The sequence below is a fragment of the Heloderma suspectum genome, chromosome 13 (genome assembly GCF_057233095.1).
Source record: "Heloderma suspectum isolate Gila_16-S chromosome 13, 16-S_ref, whole genome shotgun sequence".
Classification (NCBI taxonomy): domain Eukaryota; kingdom Metazoa; phylum Chordata; class Lepidosauria; order Squamata; family Helodermatidae; genus Heloderma; species Heloderma suspectum.
Genome location: NC_139470.1, coordinates 4966600 through 4988186, shown reverse-complemented (window position 1 = coordinate 4988186; position 21587 = coordinate 4966600). Strand labels below are relative to the sequence as shown.

Here is a 21587-nt window from a genome sequence, read left to right as displayed (position 1 = left end):
TATTTGCTTAGACACAGTTCTATTCAAACATGTTAAAAATGAATAGTGTGCACACACATATAAACACCTCAGCACTAGTCATAAATACTTTGTGTTAGAACCAATTCAATAACCACTTACACAAGTGTAAGTGCAATAAAGTAAATAGGGCTACACCAGTATATGAAGAAATTGAATTGCTCCCTTATGGCTTGTAGAGGCTAATTTTTATTTTATTCTGCTGATAACATAAACTCCTATAAATATTACTGACTGCACATTGCAATACTTAGCAGGAGTGTTTGCAAATTAACAGCACCCCAATGTTCACTGTTCAGCATTTCCCAATACATTCAGTGTGTACTTCTCCTTCATTCACCCCCGCCCCCAATAACTCCAAGGAGTCTTCCATTTAAATCACACACTTGAGGACGCAATCCTACGTATGTTTAGACAGAAAAAAGTCCTACAACTCTCAGCATTCCCCAACCAGCCATGGTGGCTTGGGAATGCTGGGAACTGCAGGACTTTTTTCTGTCTAAATATGCATAGGATTGTGCTCTAAGTGAGACTTCTGAGCTGCATACATGAGGCATGTTTTTTGGACTATGTGATTTTAAGACTGTATTTTTGAAGAGCAGCTAAAAGGTTTGTGCTGCTCACTGGCCTCAAGAACACAGAAACACCTGGATAAAGTCTTCAGCCAGACTGTATGCATCTGGGTGCTTCAAGCCAGTCTTGATTCACACCTTGAGACACATGCAGTTCCATTTTTTTAAATAAAGTTTCCTCTTGAAAGGAATGGGGAGCAATTCAGCACCCTGGCTGAGATTCTAGAACGGGGTGGGCAGAAGATAGATCTCCAGATGTTTGGGACTTCAACTCCCAGAAGCCCCTGCCAACATGGCCAGTGGTCAGGAATCCTGGGAGTTGAAGTCCAAAACATCTGGAGATCTACCTTCTGCCCACCCCTGTTCTAGAACATTCTGGATCTGGCTCGGCACAGGTGCGGAACCCTCATGTGAATGCCTGAGGATCATTACCTTTAAATGCATCCAACTTCATCAAGACTAGCACTCCCAGAGACTTAGCTTATTTTCTGGATTTGAACTAACCTTGTTCCAGCCACTGCACCGTCATTCTTCCCCAGGGGTTCGTCTAATTCAACACCACACCATTCTCCCTTAGCAAAGTCAGTCTCCCCCAGGAAGCGGACTACGCCAGCTTTCGTACCACCAACCTGATTCAAGGATTAAGAAGGGATGAAAAAAATGCTTTAAATAAACAACACAAGACACAAAACTAGATTAGAAGCAAAACTACTTTGCACACTCTAATAGTGTATCACTTGACTTTTCAGATATCTAATATAGAATGTAGCCATTTTTTACCTGCCACCATGTATTCTACTACTCACCATAATGTTATCCAATGCATACACTGTACATCTTTCATATGCTGTTATGAAATAGGGAATCAGTTTCAAAGATAAAGGGCAGTATCCAATACTGCTGCTGCACTCCTGCTTGATCTGTAGCACAAGCAGGACCCACTGCTCCCACAACAGAAAGCTAACGCCTCTATAAACAACCCTAGAAACAAGCGAAAATGCTTGTTTCTGGATCGGCCCTGTTCCAGAAATCAGCGTTTACATTCATTTCAGGTTGCTTTAAGAACCACTAGCTTCCTATTGTGCTCATAGTGGCTTCTGCTAGCACGTGGGTAGGCTTGGATACTGCAGGACTATTTGGTAGAAAACTAAAGATGCAGAACTATTTGGAGGGAATCTGTTCTTTCAAGCAATATGGCTATTGCCAAGAAAATTTAAATTCTTGGAATATTTTTAAAGAATTAATCTTGTTCGCAAATCTGTAATTCCTAGCCAAATTCCACAGTTAGAGTTGAAGTTCCACCTTCTGGCAAATGAAATATATACACAACAGCTGGGCTAAAAATGATCAGGAAAGAAAGTTTTATCCTTGTCCTATCAGTAGCAAATTCCCATGGCTCCTCAAAGATGTCCCATTCTGACTTTAACAACAGATTAGGCACGTGTGATAGGACAGCATGACAGAAGGCTGTCACCAGCTCAGTTCAAAACATCACATCAAATATTGTTTAAGAAAGCTTAAACCATGGTTTGGTATGTTGCTCACACTAGCAAACTAGAATCAGAAACCATGGCTTGAGGTAGATTTGCAAACCATAGTTTTGTACTAAGCTTTATCATTATGTATAAATTGATAAGCCATAGCTACAGTCAACCTTTGGCCTCCGGAGGCCACTGTACAACAGAAATGAAACTGCTGTATAGATGGAAAGTGAAAGCATACAAGCATACGCCTACAGGTCTGGAAGCTCAAAGCATGGTTTTGGTTCAAAATTATAGTTAGCACAAGCCATGCTAGACTGAACCACTGCAGATACAAGCACAACAAATTGGCAACAACTGCAGTTCTCACACATAACAAATTCAAAATAGCAACTACTTCCTCAGGAAGTCTCTTGCTTTCAGTAAGTTGAGTTATTTGGGGCAATTTATTTTTTTGGGCCAATGAAGTTACCTGTAGCAATTGCCAAGAAACACACTAGATTGGAAACATACCCTTTAACCTAGAGAGGAAACTTGAAGAGCATACCACCAACCCCAACAGAAATATTCATAGTATAAAGAGCCTCTAAGAAATACAAGAACAAACATAATTAAGTTTTAGTTTTTAAAATGTGGATATTAGATTAAGCTGCCAGGAGCTTTCTGTGGTCACAGTATTTGCTATATGCACAACTTGATTCAGGTAATGAATCTGAAAACTATTTATCTGTGTTTACTCAGGACAAAAACTAAATGCTTTAGAGTAGAATATCACCTCTATTAAGCTGCTCTAGTGTTTATGTTAATAATATAAGTACTACAGCAGCTCAAAGATGATATTCTAAAGAACATTTAGTGAAGATGTGGTTTTTGATTGTTAAAAGGCTAAAACAACAACAGAATCACTTGCAACCCTATGGAAATTGTTCCAACTTGCCATCATGTACACACTCAACAGGCCTGTGAAGGTATTCCTCTCCAAGAAAGCTCTTTAGGCAAGCCTGATCTGTCAGTATTAATTTCAAAAGCCTGACTGCCACTTCCATTAACTGAAGAAACATGAAGAACTGTGTGTATACTCCACCCTAAAAATAATTGAAATTTTGCATGTTGAGAATCTGAAACACGCACCAAGGAAAAAAGAACTCCATGAGCCAGCCTTTCCCAACCTAATGCTCTCCAGATGTGTTGGACTTCAACTCCTATCATTCCCAGCCAGCATGGCCATGCTAGTTGGGAATGCTGGGAGTTGTAGTATAACACATCTGGAGGGCACCATGTTAGGGAACGTTGCCATAACCTATATAAATATTGCTTGCTATATTGTGCATTTTTAACCATTTTTCATAATTTAGTCTGGTTCTGCTAATAACTGGTAAAGGCAAGGAGCTCTGCAGGGTATTGAAGCCACTCCCCTTAGTAAGCCATGTATATCTAGGGATGTACACAAATTTTGTTTCTGTTTGCAAATCATGCAAATATGGGCCGTTCACAATCCTAAACACCAACGTAAGCACTTTTTTCCAAGAAATGTCTACAAGTTTCTGAATTTGTGATCATGCTAAAAAATGCTTATTTTTTTTTAAAAGCTGCACTTTGCAAGCATGGTTTTTTTAAAAAATTTGCATTTTCATGTTTTAGTCAACAGAGGAAAAGTGCACATTTTTGAAAAATACACACAGAAATGCGCACTCTTCCCATTTGTACAAGCCCCCAAAAAAGGTTACAAAAGAAAATGGGAATGAGCAGAAATGAGCTTCAAAGTGATTTTTGGAGAATTTAGGCAAACTTGAAATATATAACAGCCTCTGTTTTAAAATCTCTCTTAAAAAAATACCCCAAACGAAAGCTAGAGTTCCCAGGAAGCTCAATTCTGCACTCGTAACAAGTTCTGTGCTGCCACAGAATCTCAGCAACCCACACCTGCCTGGAATGCTAGAGAGTCACCTTCCCTCCAACTTGGCATGATAACTGGGATGGGTGAGGAGTGGGGAGAACAGGGGACCCTAAACTGTACCACTCTGATACACAATTTAATTTGGTCCTGAGAAAATTCTAAGTGTACTTGGTGCAGAAAGCCAGCACCCTACCTCCTCTTGATCAAGATTACTGCCCTAAATATCTAAATGGCTATACCAGAATTCATGTGGAGTTCTAACCTCCATTTTGAAGCCTCTATTTTACATTGCAATCAATCATGTTTTAACTGCAAAATTTTTAAGAGTGTAGTTATTCTTTAGAAACAATTTCTAAAATTGAATATCAGGAAAAGTCACAAAAGTACTTGACAAGAAAACAGTTTGTGCTCCCTCAAATATCTCACATGCTTTCAAATTAAGCACACATAAGGACACATGATTTACCCTCAAACAAAAGGCAATCAAGGGTTAGAAAGTGCTATTTTTAATCTTTTGCTGGTTGAACTTCTGCTTCTCAAAAGCCTACGAACACTTATTCAGGAATTAAAACAGTTGTTATGTAAATATGGTCAGATTTAAAACAACTTTCATTCAACTTTTGCTTTTAAATTTTCTGCCTGAAGAAATGCCATGAGGGTCTTGATAATTTTCATTCTGTATCACTAAAAAGAATTTGGTCTGATTACTTCCCCTTCCCTTTGGTTTCTCTCTCCATACACATAGCCAGACTAGATTGGATAAGTAATGCCCCAAAAATTCAGAAACAAGTTACCACCTATGTCCTATCTGTGGCACAGGTAGTAGGAGTTTATGGCAAATCTGGACAGCTTCAGGAGGACTGGCGGGGGGGAGGGGGGAAGGAAGAGATCTAATAACATAATGGAATCCCAGCATTTCTGCACTGGGGATAGGCAACATGGTGCCCTCCAACTACAACTGGATTTTTGACTACAACTGTCATCTACCCACATCACTGTGGTCAATGGGCAGGGATTGTGGAGTTGTAGTCCAAAACGTCTGGAAAGCATCAGGATTTATTTATTTATTACATTTCTATACCGCCCACTAGCTGAGGCTCTCTGGGCAGTTCACAACAATTAAAACCATAAAATGCAACATAATAAAATACAATATAAAAGTCTAAAACTTTTTCATGCCTACCCCTGGTACACTGAATGCTTCTCCAGCACTGCGTTACTGCTTGTTCCCTAGTAAATAGGCCAGAACCAAAACCACCTGAAGCCACAGAAGGCTGCATACATACTGCAGCATGCACTAGAGTAATACACTGGGACTCTGCTTGTGACAGATTTGCCAAAAAGGTTGGTCATTACTATAATAGGAACTATCCTGGGAAGAGTCAAATCAATTTCAATAGCCTTCATTGATATATTTATTTAGGAACCATATTCTAATGATAGCATTTGACTTGGGAGCAGTATAGTTGGTTGCAATGCCACCCCATTACAGCTTTACTACATGGGAAAAATGGTCCAAAATGGTGGTTGTCTCCCCCCAGCCTTTTTTAAAGGCCACTGACGGTTTACCAAAAACAAGGTCAATGTTGCCACCTGATTAAAATAGCTGTGCTAGTGACCTTCACTCATACTGAGGGACTGTGCTAAAAAATTGAAGAGCAGAGGCAAGATCTGCCAAAGCTTTTTTTAGAAGAGTATGACAATCCTATATAATTCAGGAGGGATGATGTAAAACAGTAATGAGCCAAAGCAGCTGATCTGGAGATCATTGGACTCCCTGCACACGCGCGCACACACACACACACGCACACACACACACACACCAGGGGTGCGGGGAGAGGAGAAACAGTTTAGTTTGGAACCTAGTTGGGTTTTTAGATCACAAACATGGACAACACCATGATTAAACATCAGTTGTCAAATTAAAAAAAGGAACAGATTTTCAGCAGTTAGGAGTTAAGGAAGATGTTTATCTCCCCCTGCTTTCTTTTTTTTTTTTTTATAAGCAAACACATAAAAAGCTTCCAGATGAGAGCAGATGGTGAAAACAAGCCCAGCCATGTAAACAGGCATCTTTAACATTCTACTCCTGCAGAACACAACATCGAAAATTTGGGATGCAGCACCAGTTCCCCTCCCAAAAGGAGAATGGACAATGGCCCTGCAGACAACATTTTGTATATACAAAAGTGTCCCAGCAACTTTATAAAATAATTACTCTAGGTTATATGCTGACATGGGCCCATCAGGGTCTTCAGCAGTTTATCCCTGGACTTATCTCCACATTATGAAGAGCCGGTATCGTGTGGTAGATAATGGGTGGGACTTGGATTCAAGTCCCTACTCAGCCACGAAGTTCATTGGGTGACCTTAGACTAGTCATTCTCTTAGATTAACCTATCCTACAGGGTTATTGCAAGGATAAAATAGGATAGCCCCCACAATAAATACCAAAAAGCTCCTGCATTAAGGTGAAATTAGAAACTTTGATTTCATCAGTGTCATTGCTACTCATCATGTACGAAATCAAAGATGAACTGTATTTCTGCTTATATGAATGGCAACCTTTGAAAACGTTATTAAGAATGGGTGGCTGAACAAATCTATGCGTGCAATTTACTGAATCAATAATTATTTTTCGTGTGTACCTGGATTGGTTCCCGACCAACACTTTTGCTTTCTGGTGGTACATGGCCATATATTTTCACCATGGCAAAATTTCAAAGACCGCTTTAGCTCTTCACAGAATAGGATGGGGAGAAGGCTTGGCTGTAGAGATTAGAGGGCATGATTTTTTTAAAAATTCGGTGAATCTATTTAGTTTAAACTCTAGATTTACAGAAAAAGACACAAAATCTTACTGTGGCACCTTCAGAAAAAAAATAGGTTCACTGGGGCATAACACATTTCATAGGAAAGAACCTACTTTGTCTAAAGCACAAAATGGATTGAACTGCGAATGGTGCGTGTCATGTATATGAGCACACACACACACACACACACACAGAAGTTGAAGCTACCAGAGTTAAATGTTATGCCGAGAAAAATGCCACTATCCAACATGGTATCTCTAATGTTATTCCTTTACTAACTAATTTTTCTCTATTTCTGGTCTGCAAACTTGTATTTTGATGTGATATAATACTCAGTGGTAGAATAGCTTTGGCTATTGGGCAGTATAGAAATAAATAAATAAACAAAGAAACAAACAAATAAATCGCTAGCTAGCTAGCTAGCTTGCTAGCTGCTTTCCATGGAGAAGGTCCCAGGTTTAATCCCCGGCATCTCCAGATATGGCTAGGAAAAAAATCCTTCCTAAAACTCTGGAGAGCCACTGCCAGTTAGTGTCAACAATACCGGGCTAGATGGACCAATGTCCTGACTCAGTATAGGCAGCTTCCTATGTTCCTACAGATATTTCCTTTGTTTAGTTACTATTGTCATATCTGCCTAAATTATCATTATATTTTAATATGTACCACAATCTCCCTTTCACTGCGAAGTTAAATCTTAAAGCTGTCTCTTAAAGTTAAGATAGACTTTGCCTTATCTATACTCAGATGAAGACTGATAAAAATGAGAGATGAACTAAAACAAGTCACAGAGGGGAAATTCACAAAAACAAAGACCTGCCTCCCCTAAAGCTTCCCCAGCATGCAAATCTGCTTTGCAATATTTTGTGAACATCTGGCTGGACACTGAAGTTGCAGCTTTAGAACTCATCTGTAGATGTGGGAGATTTTGTCAAGCTACGTTGGAGCCATACAAAAAACAGTCTTAAACCCTTTAGAAACTACACAAGCCAAATCCAACCAGCCACAAACTGAGTTGAGTGTTCATTTCTCCACTACCCCCTGCAACTGCGATACAAAAACATGCATCCATTTCTGCAATAAGACCATGAGACAGGCATGCACTATGGTCTAGAGCAAGTAGATGTGACAATATAGTAGCTGCAGTTTAATGTGGCAGTCCTTAATTCAGCCTTTGTATAATCATAATATATGAGCTTGAAGGAAAATCGCTTTTCAGTGTTCTGCCAGTCACAATTTTATTTGCATTCTTATTTCAATCTTTTACTTGCCTCCTTATTTCTATCTTTTAATATCTATGCTATCACATTTAATTTATTCCTGCAACCATGAGGGCTAAGATTTGTGTTTTTTAAATAAAGAATTCTTAGCTGGTTTGCACAAAAATACCTTAAGAGTCAAATGTCTGTGAATAACTGTACACGGCTTTATCACCCTCTGACTCTTAAGTGGAAGCTTCTGCTTTGGGCCATTATTATACCACCCTCTCTGCTATAGATACTTCTGGCACACAAATAAAATACATAAATAAAGCCAGTTCCCTTGCTCCCTGTGGATTACAAAAGCTTCAAATACATCTGAACAAGGTATTTGTGGGGAGGGAACCTGATATGAGCAGTGCTTTTCCTTTCAAAAGCTCTGAAGTGGTTTTGATACAATGGCATGAGAGCAAATGATTTAGTTTTTTTCCATTTGGAAATCTCGCATGAAGTACTAGAGAGATGCCCATCCACTTCTAAGGTGCGGGATGCAGAAACAGACATAACGGACATAATTAAAGATTAATTACCACTTGGCTGGAACGCCACATGCCCTGAAGCAACACTGTCTCTTACAATATTCATGGAACCTTTTTACACGTACAGCCGTCAGGGACAGCATTATCTACTGACTTTTAAAAAGCGACAAGCATGAAGTTTGAAGAAACGTCTTCACCCTCGGTACACCTGGATCATTTTAAGAGAGCTCCTATTATAACAAATTCAATATGACCTTTTTAAGGCAAGGTCCTCTCAGGTGAGCTGCGCTACTGAAAGGATATTTGAGGGCTATATTTATATATCAAGGGGGGTATCTTTAGAGGGGTTTGATATGAGTATAGGAGGGGTTAATGCTAATGTGCAATGGGGCAAGTAGGGAAGATAGGTATCTTAGAAGCTTGCTAGGGCTTGGGAATAATGGAAGATTAAAGACATGTCCAATCATATTTCTATTAGGTGGGCCTGTATACATCTCTACAGATGAGGTGGCTCTGAGTAGAAGGTTATCACAGGACATTTGGAGGTTGCAAGTGGTTCCAACTGGTTTTAGGGAAAAGGAGAAAGGAGTCGTTTGACCACAGAAATGGGGAACTGAGACACATATGAAATGACGTGGTCCAATGAAAAGAATAATTTCGGAATGTGCATTAAGAAGGGGGTGACCAATTTTAACAGGGTATATAATGGGGTGCATGGAAGAAATCTGGATCTGCCTTCTTTACTCTGGGCTGAACCTGCTACTCTGAGGTCTATTCTGTAGGTCCTTCGGTGAAGCTGAGGCATAGAGAGGAGAGCCCCTTTACCAGTGAAGAGTGTGTGTCAGTGATAACGGGGAGAAACGGGGGTTCAGTCGTTAAGTCGTGTCTGACTCTTCGTGACCCCATGGACCATAGCATGTCAGGCCTTCCTGTCCTCCGCTCTCTCCCGGAGTGTGCTCAAGTTCATATTCATTGCATCGGTGATGCTATCTAGCCATCTCATCCTCTGCCGTCCCCTTCTCCTTTTGCCTTCAATCTTTCCCAGCATCAGGGTCTTTTCCAGGGAGTTTGCTCTTCGCATTAGGTGGCCAAAATATTTGAGCTTCAGTTTCAGTATCTGTCCTTCCAATGAGCACTCAGGGTTGATTTCCTTTAAGATTGACTGATCTGACCTCCTTGCAGTCCAGGCGACTCGTAAGAGTCTTCTCCAGCACCACAGTTCGAAAGCATCAATTCTTCGGCGCTCAGCCTTCCTTACAGTCCAGCTCTCACAGCCATACGTTACTACTGGGAAAACCATAGCTTTGATTAGACGGACCTTTGTCGGCAAGGTGATGTCTCTGCTTCTTACTATGCTGTCTAGGTTTGCCATAGCTTTCCTCCCAAGGAGCAAGCGTCTTTTAATTTCATGGCTACAGTCACCGTCTGCGGTGATCTTGGAGCCCAAGAAAATAACATCTGTCACTGCTTCCATTTCTTCCCCTTCTATATGCCAGGAAGGGATGGGGCCAGATGCCATGATCTTCGTTTTTTTAATGTTGAGTTTCAAACCAGCTTTTGCACTCTCCTCTTTCACTCTCAACAAGAGGCTCTTGAGATCCTCTTCGCTTTCTGCCATTAGGGTGGTATCGTCAGCGTATCTGAGGTTGTTGATAATTCTCCCGGCAATCTTAATTCCGACCTGTGATTCATCCAACCCGGCGTGTCTCATGATGTACTCTGCATATAAGTTAAATAAGCAGGGCGACAATATGCAGCCTTGTCATACTCCTTTCCCAATTTTGAACCACTCGGTTGTTCCATGTCCGGTTCTTACTGTTGCTTCTTGACCCTCATACAGGTTTCTCAGGAGATGTCAGGGTGGACACTGAGCCCATAGAATCCCAGAGTAGTTCTGATTCTGAGGAAGAGTAGTCGCTCCTGGGAGAGGAGCGTGCTCCTCTTTCCCAGGACCAACAGCTGACGGAGATTCCTCCCACCAGCATTCCTAGTTTAGTTAGCAGTCCAGGGAGTGACCAAGCACAGATAGCAGACTTGGTGGATGCGCGACGCAGATGCAGAGAGCGGCGCCAGATGGAGGGCGTGGAAAGGAGGCGAAGTGCCAGGTTGGCGCGCAAACAACGGCTGTGCCCAGAGGCTCCAAGGGAAAAGGGGAGGGACTCTCCCTAGTCCTTAAGTTCAGGGGTCTGCCAGTAATTCCCTTTCAAACGGGGACCAACTGTTCCAACTTAGGGCATAGGTACTGTGCTGCTCAGATCTAGTTGCAATCGGTATAGTTGTTAAGTTGTAAAAGAAGAATAAAGCTTTGAAAGGAATTCCTTTGTCTGTGTCTGGACTTGGCTACTGGTTTAGACAGAGAGAGACCTCCAAGGAGCCCTTGACAGGAGACAGGTAAGGTGGACTGGTACTCCCATCTCTTTCAGAATTTGCCACAGTTTGTTGTGATCCACACAATCAAAGGCTTTAGCGTAGTCAATGAAGCAGAAATAGACATTTTTCTGGAATTCCCTTGCTTTCTCCATGATCCAGCGAATGTTGGAGATTTGATCTCTAGTTCCTCTGCCTCTTCGGAACCCAGCTTGTACTTCCGGTAGTTCTCGGTTCACATACTGCTGAACCCTAGCTGGTAGGATTTTGAGCATAACCTTGCTGGCATGTGAAATGAGTGCAATTGTACGGTAGTTTGAACACTCTTTGGCATTGCCCTTCTTTGGAATTGGAATGTAAACTGACCTTTTCCAGTCTGGTGGCCACTGTTGTGTGTTCCCAATTTGTTGGCATATTGAGTGCAGCACTTTAACAGCATCATCTTTTAGGATTTTAAATAGCTCAGCTGGAATACTGTCATCTCCGCTAGCTTTGTTGTTAGTAATGCTTCCTAAGACTCATTTGACTTCACTCTCGAGGATGTCCCGCTCAAGTTCAGTGACCGCACTATCATGGCTATCAGGGACATTCAGATTTTTCCTGTATAGTTCTTCTGTGTATTCTTGCCGCCTCTTCTTAATCTCATCCGCTTCTGTTAGGTCCCTGCCTTCTTTGTCCTTTATCATTCCCGTCTTTGCACAAAACATTCCTTTGATATCTCCGATTTTCTTGAAAAGATCTCTAGTCTTTCCCATTCTATTGCTTTCCTCAATTTCTTTGCATTGTTCATTTAAGAAAGCCTTCTTGTCTCTCCTTGCTATTCTCTGGATATCTGCATTCAGTTGGCTGTATCTTCCCCTTTCTCCCTTGCTTTTTGCTTCCCTTCTTTCCTCAGCTACTTGTAAAGCCTCATCAGACAGCCTCTTTGCTTTCTTGCATTTATTTTTCTTTGGGATGGATTGAGTTGCTGCCTCCTGAACAATGTTATGGACCTCCGTCCATAGTTCCACAGGCACTCTGTCTATCAGGTTTAATCCCTTAAATCTATTCCTCACCTCCACTGTATATTCATAAGGGATATGATTGAGGTCATACCTGAATGGTTTAGTGGTTTTCCCTACGTTCTTCAATTTAAGCTGAAATTTTGCAAGAAGCAGCTCATGACTTGAGCCACACTCAGCTCCAGGTCTTGTTTTTACTGACTGTATAGAGCTTCTCCATCTTTGGCTGCAAAGGACATAATCAATCTGATTTCGATATTGACCATCTGGTGATGTCCATGTGTACAGTCGTCTCTTGTGCTATTGGAAAAGAGTGTTTGCTATGATCAGCGTGTTCTCTTGGCAAACTCTATTAGCCTTTGTCCTGCTTCATTTTGTACACCAAGGCCATGCTTGCCTGTTATCCCGGTTATTTCTTGACTTCCTACTTTAGCATTCCAATCCCCTACGATGAAGAGGACATCTTTTTTTGGTGTTAGTTCTAGAAGGTGTTGTAGGTCTTCATAGAACCGATCAACCTCAGCTTCTTCGGCCTCAGTGGTTGGGGCATAGCCTTGAATTACTGTGATGTTGAATGGTTTGCCTTGGAGTTGTACTGAGATCATTCTATCATTTTTGAGATTGTACCCCAGTACTGCTTTTCCCACCCTTTTGTTGACTATGAGTGCTACTCCATTTCTTCTAAGGGATTCTTGCCCACAGTAGTAGATATGATGGTCACCTGAATTAAATTCACCCATGCTTGTCCATTTTAGTTCGCTGATTCCCAAGATGTCGATGTTCAATCTTGCCATCTCATGTTTGACCACCTCCAGCTTACCTTGATTCATTGATCTGACATTCCAGGTTCCTAAACAATATTGTTCTTTACAGCATTGGACGTTCTTTTCACCACCAGACACATCCACAGCTGAGTGTCCTTTCAGCTTTAGCCCAGCCGCTTCACTCTTTCTGGTGCTACTTGGAAATTCCCTCTGTTCTTCCCCAGTAGTATATTGGATACCTTCCGACCTGAGGGGCTCATCTTCCGGCGTCATCTTTTTTAGCCTTGTGATACGTTCCATGGGGTTTTCTTGGCAAGAATACTGGAGTGGGTTGCCATTTCCTTCTCCAGTGGACCACATTTTGTCAGAACTCTCTGCCATGACCTGTCCGTCTTGGGTGGCCCTGCACGGCATAGCTTATGGCTTCACTGAGTTACGCAAGCCCCTTCGCCACAACAAGGCAGTGATCCATGAAGGGGACAGGGATAGATAGCATTTAATAAATGCTTTTAGCTTATGTCATTGTTTTAGTCCTTATTTGTAGAATTCAAGTAATTCTGAGTGAATGTGAACACTCTGGTCTCAGTCTCCAAAGGAACCTCGCCTACAACATCAGGGCCAAAGCTGAGGCCATTTAAAGTAGGTGAGCCTAGGTATCCAATACCAGGGACCCTGAAAATTAGCCTCCGATTTTTCCCTTACACTTCTATAGTCAAGACAACAAGTTAGGAGAGCTTAACTGCATTCACCAAATTGAAGCAGCAGTGTCCTCTTCCTTTAACAAGCACAAACTCTGAAAGAGAGCCAGAAATACTTAGGCTCACATCCGTCACCACTCTCCTCCCTAATGGGAATTGAATTTGAAGAACAACCCACAGGGCTCCTTGCTCAACACTCACTGTATCAGGAGACTGATGTGGGGAGGAAAACACTTTTAGATACTATCTATGTGTGATCAACAGAACTGAAGAATTGAGAAGGTACCCTGAATGTCACTGAGGGGCTCAATCTGCCTTCAATACACCAAAACCTCATCTAACAGATGAATAAACATTACACCCTCCCAACGGGAATGAATATAAAAGGGGTTACTTGGGACACCCCACCCTCACCCCAGAAGACTGGTGGAATCCAATGGATTTCTGAATGCTCTTTGGGATTTTCCAGTGGATAGAGCTGGTGATCCAGCCGAGGCCTTAGCTTCACTGTGAAACAGTGAGATGCGGAGGACCATCGACTTCATTGCACCTGAGTGCCCTCTCCAGCGCTGTAGAACCTGCTCTGCTCCTTGGTATACTGGGGAGCTGCGGTCAATTGAACAGGCTAGATGTTGGCTACAGCGCAAATGGCGTAAGCCTTGAAGTGAAGATGACCAAGCACACTCTAGAGCACATAATGGTGCTTATTGTGTGGTGGTGCGGGCAGCAAAGAAGGCTTATTTTGCTGTCTCTATTGCATCCTCAAGTAGCCATCCAGCAGAATTCTTCCAGGTGGTCTGGGGGTTGTTAACACCCTCCCCAGCAAATGGGGCCCTGGCCCCATCAAGGACCCACTGTGACCTTTTTGCATCGTACTTTGAGGACAAAATCGCTTGTCTCTGCAGCCAACTTGATGCTGTTGTTATCACAGTTCCAGTTGAGGTGTCTGATGCCACCATCTGCCTGATTTTGTGGGATCAGTTCCAGTTCCTGCTGCCTGATTATGTGGATGAGGTGCTTGCAGCAATGTGATCAATCATGTGCCCTCTCGATCCCTGCTCCTCTTGGCTAATAAAAGCTTGCTGAGGAGGTATGACTGGGTTGGTTCAAGGAGTGATAAATGCTTCCCTGTGGGAAGGAGTGGTCCCTGCTGTCCTTAAGGAGGCAGTAGTGCGGCCACTCCTGAAGAAGCCCACACTGGACCCAATGGTATTAGACAACTACCACCCAGTCACAAATACTCCTTTGTTAGGGAAGGTACTTGACAGGGTTGTGGCGGAGCAACTGCAGGTGTTCTTGGAAGATACTGATTATCTAGACTCATTCCAGTCTGGGTTTCAATCTGGTTATGGGACTGAATCAGCCTTGGTCACCCTGATGGATGACCTTTATTGAGAGAGGGTCAGGAGGAGTGCAACACTGTTAATTCTGCTGGGCCTCTCATTGGCTTATGATACCATCGACCATGGTATCCTCCTGGATTGACTCCATGGAATGGGTATCGGAGGCACTGTGTTACAGTGGTTCTGGTCCTACCCACAGGGCTGATTTCAAAGAGTAACATTGGGTGCCTATTCCTCAGCCCCTTGGCAATTGAGCTATGGGGTGCCATAGGTTACCATCTTGTCCCCAATTTTGTATAACATCTATATGAAGCCACTGGGAGCGGTCATTAGGGGATTAGGAGCTGAATTCCATCAGTATGCCGATGGCACACAGCTTTATCACACTGTGACATCTGAATCTGAGCCTGTGCAAGTCCTAGATCAGTGCTTAAACTTAGTAGTGGGCTGGATGCGGGCCAATAAACTGAAGCTGAATCCTGGCAAGATGGAAGCCCTGTGGGTGAGTGGTTCCTGAGTCCAGGAGATAGGTTCATTGCCTGCTCTGGATGGGGTTGCATTCCCTCTGAAAGATCAGGTTCATAGTCTGGGAGTACTCCTAGATACATTATTGTCGCTGAAGGCCCAAGTGGCTGCTGCAGCTTGGAATGCCTTTTACCAGCTTCAGCTGGTTCACCGGCTATGCCCTCTCCTGGACAGGAATAGCCTGGCCACAGTGCTACAGGCATTAGTAATCTCAAGACTGGATTACTGCAATGCACTCTATGTGGGGCTGCCCTTGAGGCTGGTCCGGAAGCTGGAGCTACTGCAGAATGCAGCAGCTCAGCTATTGTCAGGAGCTACCCCTTTTCAGCATGTAACTCCTTTGCTGAGGGAACTGCACTGGCTGCCTATGCACTACCAGGCCAGGTTTAAGGTATTAATAATTAATACAAAGTCCTAAACAACTTGGGACCAAGATACCTGAGAGAGCGCCTTCTTCTTTATCAACCTGCCCGGTCACTGAGGTCATCAGAGGGTATGTCCCTGGTGCTTCCACATGGACCTATGGCCCAGTTGGAGTCCACCAAGAAAAGAGCCTTCTGAGCGATGGCCCCCTTCCTGTGGAACTCCCTGCCTTTGGAGGTCAGGCAGGTGCCAACATTGTGTTGATTTGGGTGCCTCCTGAAGACACTGTTATTTTGAGAGGCCTTCCCTGAGTGACAAGCCATGGTTTATTGAGTTCAGAATCCGATCTTTTAAAATGTTTTAATTATTTTAATTATGGGTTTTTCTTCTTTTATCTTGCTGTTCATCACTCCGAAATCTTTGATGTGGCGTGGTATATAAATACTGTAAATAAAATAAAATAAAATGAAATGTGCTTTACATGGAGCTGTCTAAAGACTGCTCACAGGCTCCAGCTCAGCCATAGAAATGATTAAAAAGTTTCCTGCCCTCCCTTGACCACATGCCACTGTTCAGCTAAAGCGGTGGATCTGGCAAGCCACATCTCTAGAAGGAACTATATGGGAGAGGGCTTTTTCTGCTGTGGCACTCTGGTTGTGGAATGCCCTCCCCTAGGAGGCCCAATTGGCACGAACACTGGTTTCATTTCGGCACCAAGTTAAAACATGGCTTTTTACCAAAGCCTTTGAGGGCTTATTGGATTCCCCGAGTTTGCACACTGTTTTAACTGTTTTAGATTTTAAATTGGTATTAGCTAGCTTAATGATTTAATATGTTTTTAGCTATTTAAATTATATATTGTTTTATACTGTTTAAAATGATTTTATTACTACACCACCCTGAGATCTTAATGATATAGGGTGGGATATGTTTTAAATAAATAAATAATACTCTAATGCAGAAGACGTGGCAGCTTGAGCTGGGCCATCCACTAGGGACAGGGCATTAATGGCTAACTATATAATCTATGGCTGAGACTTCATGTTCCACATGACATAGGGATGCTGCCACAAATGGCATCCTCACCTCTCCCTCTCCCCTGCAACAAGTAGGACCACTTATCATATTTCATGATGCTGTATCATTGTAGGCTTCCCTGCCAGGAGCAGCCAAAGATATGGTCCAAGGGAACACACCATGGGCATTTTTACACGAAGCATTTATCATGCGCTCGTGATTGTTCACTCACAGAAGTTCATGGGTCCTTTTCATGACATTGTCAGCCTCCAGGGCCTCTCTCATTGTTTTCTAGGTTTATTCCACCATTTTCGCCATTCGAAGGAGCGAAGGGAAGGAGCCTGGGGAAGGAGGACCAGCCAGCAGCTGCACCAGGTGGATCCTGAGCCTGCTTCTGCCCCCGCCCACAGGTACTTAAGGCGGGGCTGCCAGAGGCTGCTCGGGAAGGAGCCTGGGGAAGGAGGACCAGCCAGCAGCTGCACCAGGTGGATCCTGAGCCTGAGCCTGCTTCTGCTCCCGCCCACAGGTACTTAAGGCGGGGCTGCCAGAGGCTGCTCCGGAAGGAGCCTGGGGAAGGAGGACCAGCCAGCAGCTGCACCAGGTGGATCCTGAGCCTGAGCCTGCTTCTGCCCCCGCCCACAGGTACTTAAGGCGGGGCTGCCAGAGGCTGCTCGGGAAGGAGCCTGGGGAAGGAGGACCAGCCAGCAGCTGCACCAGGTGGATCCTGAGCCTGAGCCTGCTTCTTCCCCCGCCCACAGGTACTTAAGGCGGGGCTGCCAGAGGCTGCTCGGGAAGGAGCCTGGGGAAGGAGGACCAGCCAGCAGCTGCACCAGGTGGATCCTGAGCCTGCTTCTGCCCCCGCCCACAGGTACTTAAGGCGGGGCTGCCAGAGGCAGTGCCTCGGCGTCGCGCCAAGTGCGACGCTAAGTGCGCACTTAGCGTTGTACTTGGAGTCGCAAGATCTATCCACCTGCCTCTCCAGAGACACCAGCAGCCACAACACCAGCAGCAAATAGCAGCAGCAGCAGAGGGCAGCAGCTTTAAAGACCAGGGGAAGGGGCAAACGTGGACTATCTGCTCCTTCTTAGCTGCTGTTCTCTTTTATCTCTTTATATTCTTTTAAACTGTTGTATATTTTATATCTTAATATTTTAATATGTGCCTGGGAGGACTATTGAACAACTCAGGGGGTGGGGGAGGTGCCACCATAACTGTGGTCACGGGCAGGGGGAGGTATGGCGTTGGGGGATTAACAGGCCAGCTGAGGAGAAGAGAGGCTAGACACCTTACAGCTGTCCCCTCTTCTGGTTCTTCCCCCAACCTGATGGTTCCTGGCAGCCTTACCAGTCTGCCCTCGGGTCTGGTGCTGCTGCTGCTGAATGCCAGGTCGGCCCAAAATAAGACCTCCCTCATCCATGATTTGATTGTGGATGAGGGGGCTGACCTGGCATGTATTACTGAGACCTGGGTGGGGGAACTGGGAGGGGTCACTCTCTCCCAGCTGTGCCCTCCTGGGTACTGAGTGCAGCACCAACACCGACTTGAGGGTCGGGGAGGGGGGGTTGCCGTGGTCTATAGGAATTCAATCTCCCTCTCCAGGCTTCCTGCTCATTCGAGTGCAGATCTTGAGTGTCTGTACCTTGTGTTGGGTACCCGGGACAGATTAGGGATTCTGTTGGTGTACCGCCCACCCCGCTGCCCATCAGACTCCCTGCCTGAGCTGACGGAGGTGGTCTCAGACTTGGTGTTGAGGACCCCCAGGATGATGGTCCTGGGGGATCTCAACTTCCATGCCGAGGCCGCTGTATCTGGGGCGGCTCAGGACTTCATGGCCGCCATGACAACCATGGGGCTGTCCCAACATGTCATTGGCCCAACGCATGTAAAAGGACACACGCTTGATCTGGTTTTCTCGACTGGGCAGGAGGATGGTGATCTGAAAGTAGAGGAATTAACATCTGTCCCTTTGTCATGGTCAGATCACTTCCTGCTGAGGTTTAGACTTCTGGCGGCCTTTCCCCTCTGCAAGGGTGGGGGACCTATTAAAATGGTCCGCCCCCGGAGATTAATGGATTCCGATGGATTCCAGAGGGCTCTGGGGGATTTTCCTGCTGGTATGGCTGGTGCTCCTGTTGAAGCCCAGGTCGCTCTGTGGAATGCAGAGATGACTCGGGCGGTTGATCGCACCCAAGCGCCCTCTCCCTCTGAGCAGAGCCCGGCCAGCTCCTTGGTATACACCTGAGCTGAGGGCAATGAAGCAAGAGGGGAGATGGCTAGAACGCAGGTGGAGGAAAACTTGTGCTGAGTCTGACCGAACACAGGTAAGAGCCCACTATCGAGCCTACTCTGTGGCGGTGAGGGTGGCAAAGAGGCAGTTCTTTTCCACCAGCATTGCATCTTCTCAGTGTCGCCCGGCGGAGCTTTTCCGAGTGGTTCGCGGCCTGTTACATTCTGGGCCAGGGAGAGAGACGGTGGAACCCTCGGTAGCACGCTGTGACGGGTTTGCGCGGCACTTTGAGGATAAAGTCGCTCAGATTCGTCATGAATTGGACACCACGATTAATGCAGTTCCATTGGTAGAGGCGTTCAGAGCACCGTCTGGTCCAGTTTTATTGGATGAGTTTCAGTTACTGAGGCCTGAGGATGCGGATAAGGTGCTTGGCCAAGTCCGATCGACCACTTGTGTGCTTGACCCTTGCCCTTCATGGCTTATTAAATCAAACAAGGAGGGGTTGTCCGGCTGGGTCCAGGAGGTTGTAAATTCCTCCTTGAGAGAGGGAGTGGTGCCTGCCGCTTTAAAAGAGGCAGTAATTAGACCACTCCTGAAAAAGCCTAACCTGGACCCAGAGGATGTTAACAATTATAGGCCAGTGGCCAACATCCCCTTCCTGGGCAAGGTGCTTGAGCGGGTGGTTGTAGGACAGCTCCAGGCACTCTTGAATGAAACGGATTATCTAGATCCATTTCAATCAGGCTTCAGGCCTGGTTTTGGAATGGAAACTGCCTTGGTCGCCCTGTGGGATGACCTCTGCCGGGAGAGGGACAGGGGGAGTGCGACCCTGTTGATTCTCCTGCACCTCTCAGCGGCTTTCGATACCATCGACCATGGTATCCTTCTGGATAGGTTGTCTGGGTTGGGAGTTGGAGGCACTGCACTACAGTGGTTCCGCTCCTACTGGGATGGCCGATTCCAGAAGGTGGTGCTGGGGGATTACTGCTCTGTGCCATGGCAATTGTGCCATGGGGTTCCACAGGGCTCTATTCTATCCCCCATGCTGTTTAACATCTACATGAAACCGCTGGGGGAGGTTATCCGGAGGTGTGGGCTGAGGTGCCATCAATATGCGGATGACACCCAGCTCTACCTCTCTTTCTCATCAAAACCAGGTGAGGCAGTGGCTGTTCTGAACCAGTGCCTGGGCACACTAATGGACTGGATGAGGGCCAATAAACTGAAACTCAATCCAGACAAGACGGAGGTACTGTTAGTGGGTGGTTCGTCTGCCCGGCTAGGTGATAATCAACCTGTTCTGGAGGGGGTTGCACTCCCCCTAAAGGATCAGGTTCGTAGTTTGGGGGTGCTCTTGGATCCAGAACTGTCACTTGAGGCACAGGTGAACTCAGTAGCACGGAGCACTTTTTATCAGCTTAGGCTGGTATACCAACTACGCCCTTATCTGGACAGAGATAGCCTAGCTACAGTTATCCATGCTCTGATAACTTCTCGTCTGGATTACTGCAATGCGTTATACGTGGGGCTGCCTTTGAAAACGGTCCGGAAACTTCAGCTGGTCCAAAATAGGGCAGCAAGATTGTTAACAGGGACTGGCCTGCGAGCTCATATTACGCCAGTACTTTTCCAGCTGCACTGGCTGCCGGTCCATTTCCGGGCCCGATTCAAAGTGCTGGTGTTAACATTCAAAGCCCTTAACAGCTTGGGGCCAGGTTACCTGAAGGATCGCCTCCTCCCATATGTGCCTGCCCGGACCTTAAGATCATCAGCAGCAGCCCTTCTCCGTGAGCCCCTGCCAAAGGAAGTGAGGCGGGTGGCTACTAGGAGGAGGGCTTTTTCTGTTGTGGCACCCCGGCTCTGGAATGAGCTCCCTAGTGAGGTTCGCCTGGCGCCTACATTGTACTCCTTTCGGCGCCAGGTGAAGACCTTTTTATTTTCCCAGGCATTTTAGCTTTCTAAATTTTTATCTTTGCTGTTTTAAATCTGTATTTTAAACTCCTGTACTGCTGCTAGGTTTTATTGTGGTTGTATTGTTATATTGTGGTTTTAATGTTCTATATATTTTAAATTGTTTTATTGTATGTTGTTTGGTTTTAGTTTTTGTGAACCGCCCAGAGAGCTTCGGCTATTGGGCGGTATAGAAATAAATAAATAAATAAATAAAATAAAATAAATAAATTCGCCGAAAATGCAGTAAGAAAAAAAGAAGAAGCCAAAAACCACATCAAAGAGGTGGTGTAATTCAAGAATCTCGCAATATCTTAGAAATCTTGCTGCGCCATGTACTGGCTATATAAATGAAACACATAGAATGTGCCCACAAAGGGACTGGGAAAAACAAGTGGGGAGAGGTGCGAAGCACGTGTATTGTGCCCATTACAATCCCGCAAAGACGCTGGAAGACGAAACTCTGGTAAAACTGCAGGATTTTTCCTTAATGTAGAGAGGCTCAATGTGGTGATATCATGACCTCACATAGAATAATCAGCTTTTTCCCTTGGACAGGTTACGTGTGCATGCAAGTGTGTGCACATATAATGAAATTCTTGTTTCAAACCTACCCTCCTGCATTTTGAAATTTGGCACCATCAAGGGAAACCTATACGGGGAAAGGCCACATTTAAGTTCTGGATTCCTTACTGTCTTTGGGAGGGCAAGGCCATTATGAACATGATTGTAAAAGTGACTCACAAATGACAGGCCCTGAAAAACTTTCCAGACTGTTCTTGCTGTTGACAGCCCAGTCAAAACTGGAGC

At 44.8% G+C, this 21587-nt stretch overlaps 1 protein-coding gene across 9 annotated transcripts in view; it reads right to left on the bottom strand.

The window, feature by feature from the left end:
- The window catches only part of CLIP1 (CAP-Gly domain containing linker protein 1), a 141349-nt gene that overhangs the window by 69800 nt on the left and 49962 nt on the right, over positions 1–21587 (bottom strand). For all 9 annotated transcript variants that reach the window (XM_084819237.1, XM_084819234.1, XM_084819235.1 and 6 more), the window contains one exon: positions 1095–1219. In XM_084819237.1, the coding sequence (XP_084675363.1) occupies positions 1095–1219 (125 nt within the window). The remainder of the gene's footprint in view (positions 1–1094; positions 1220–21587) is intronic.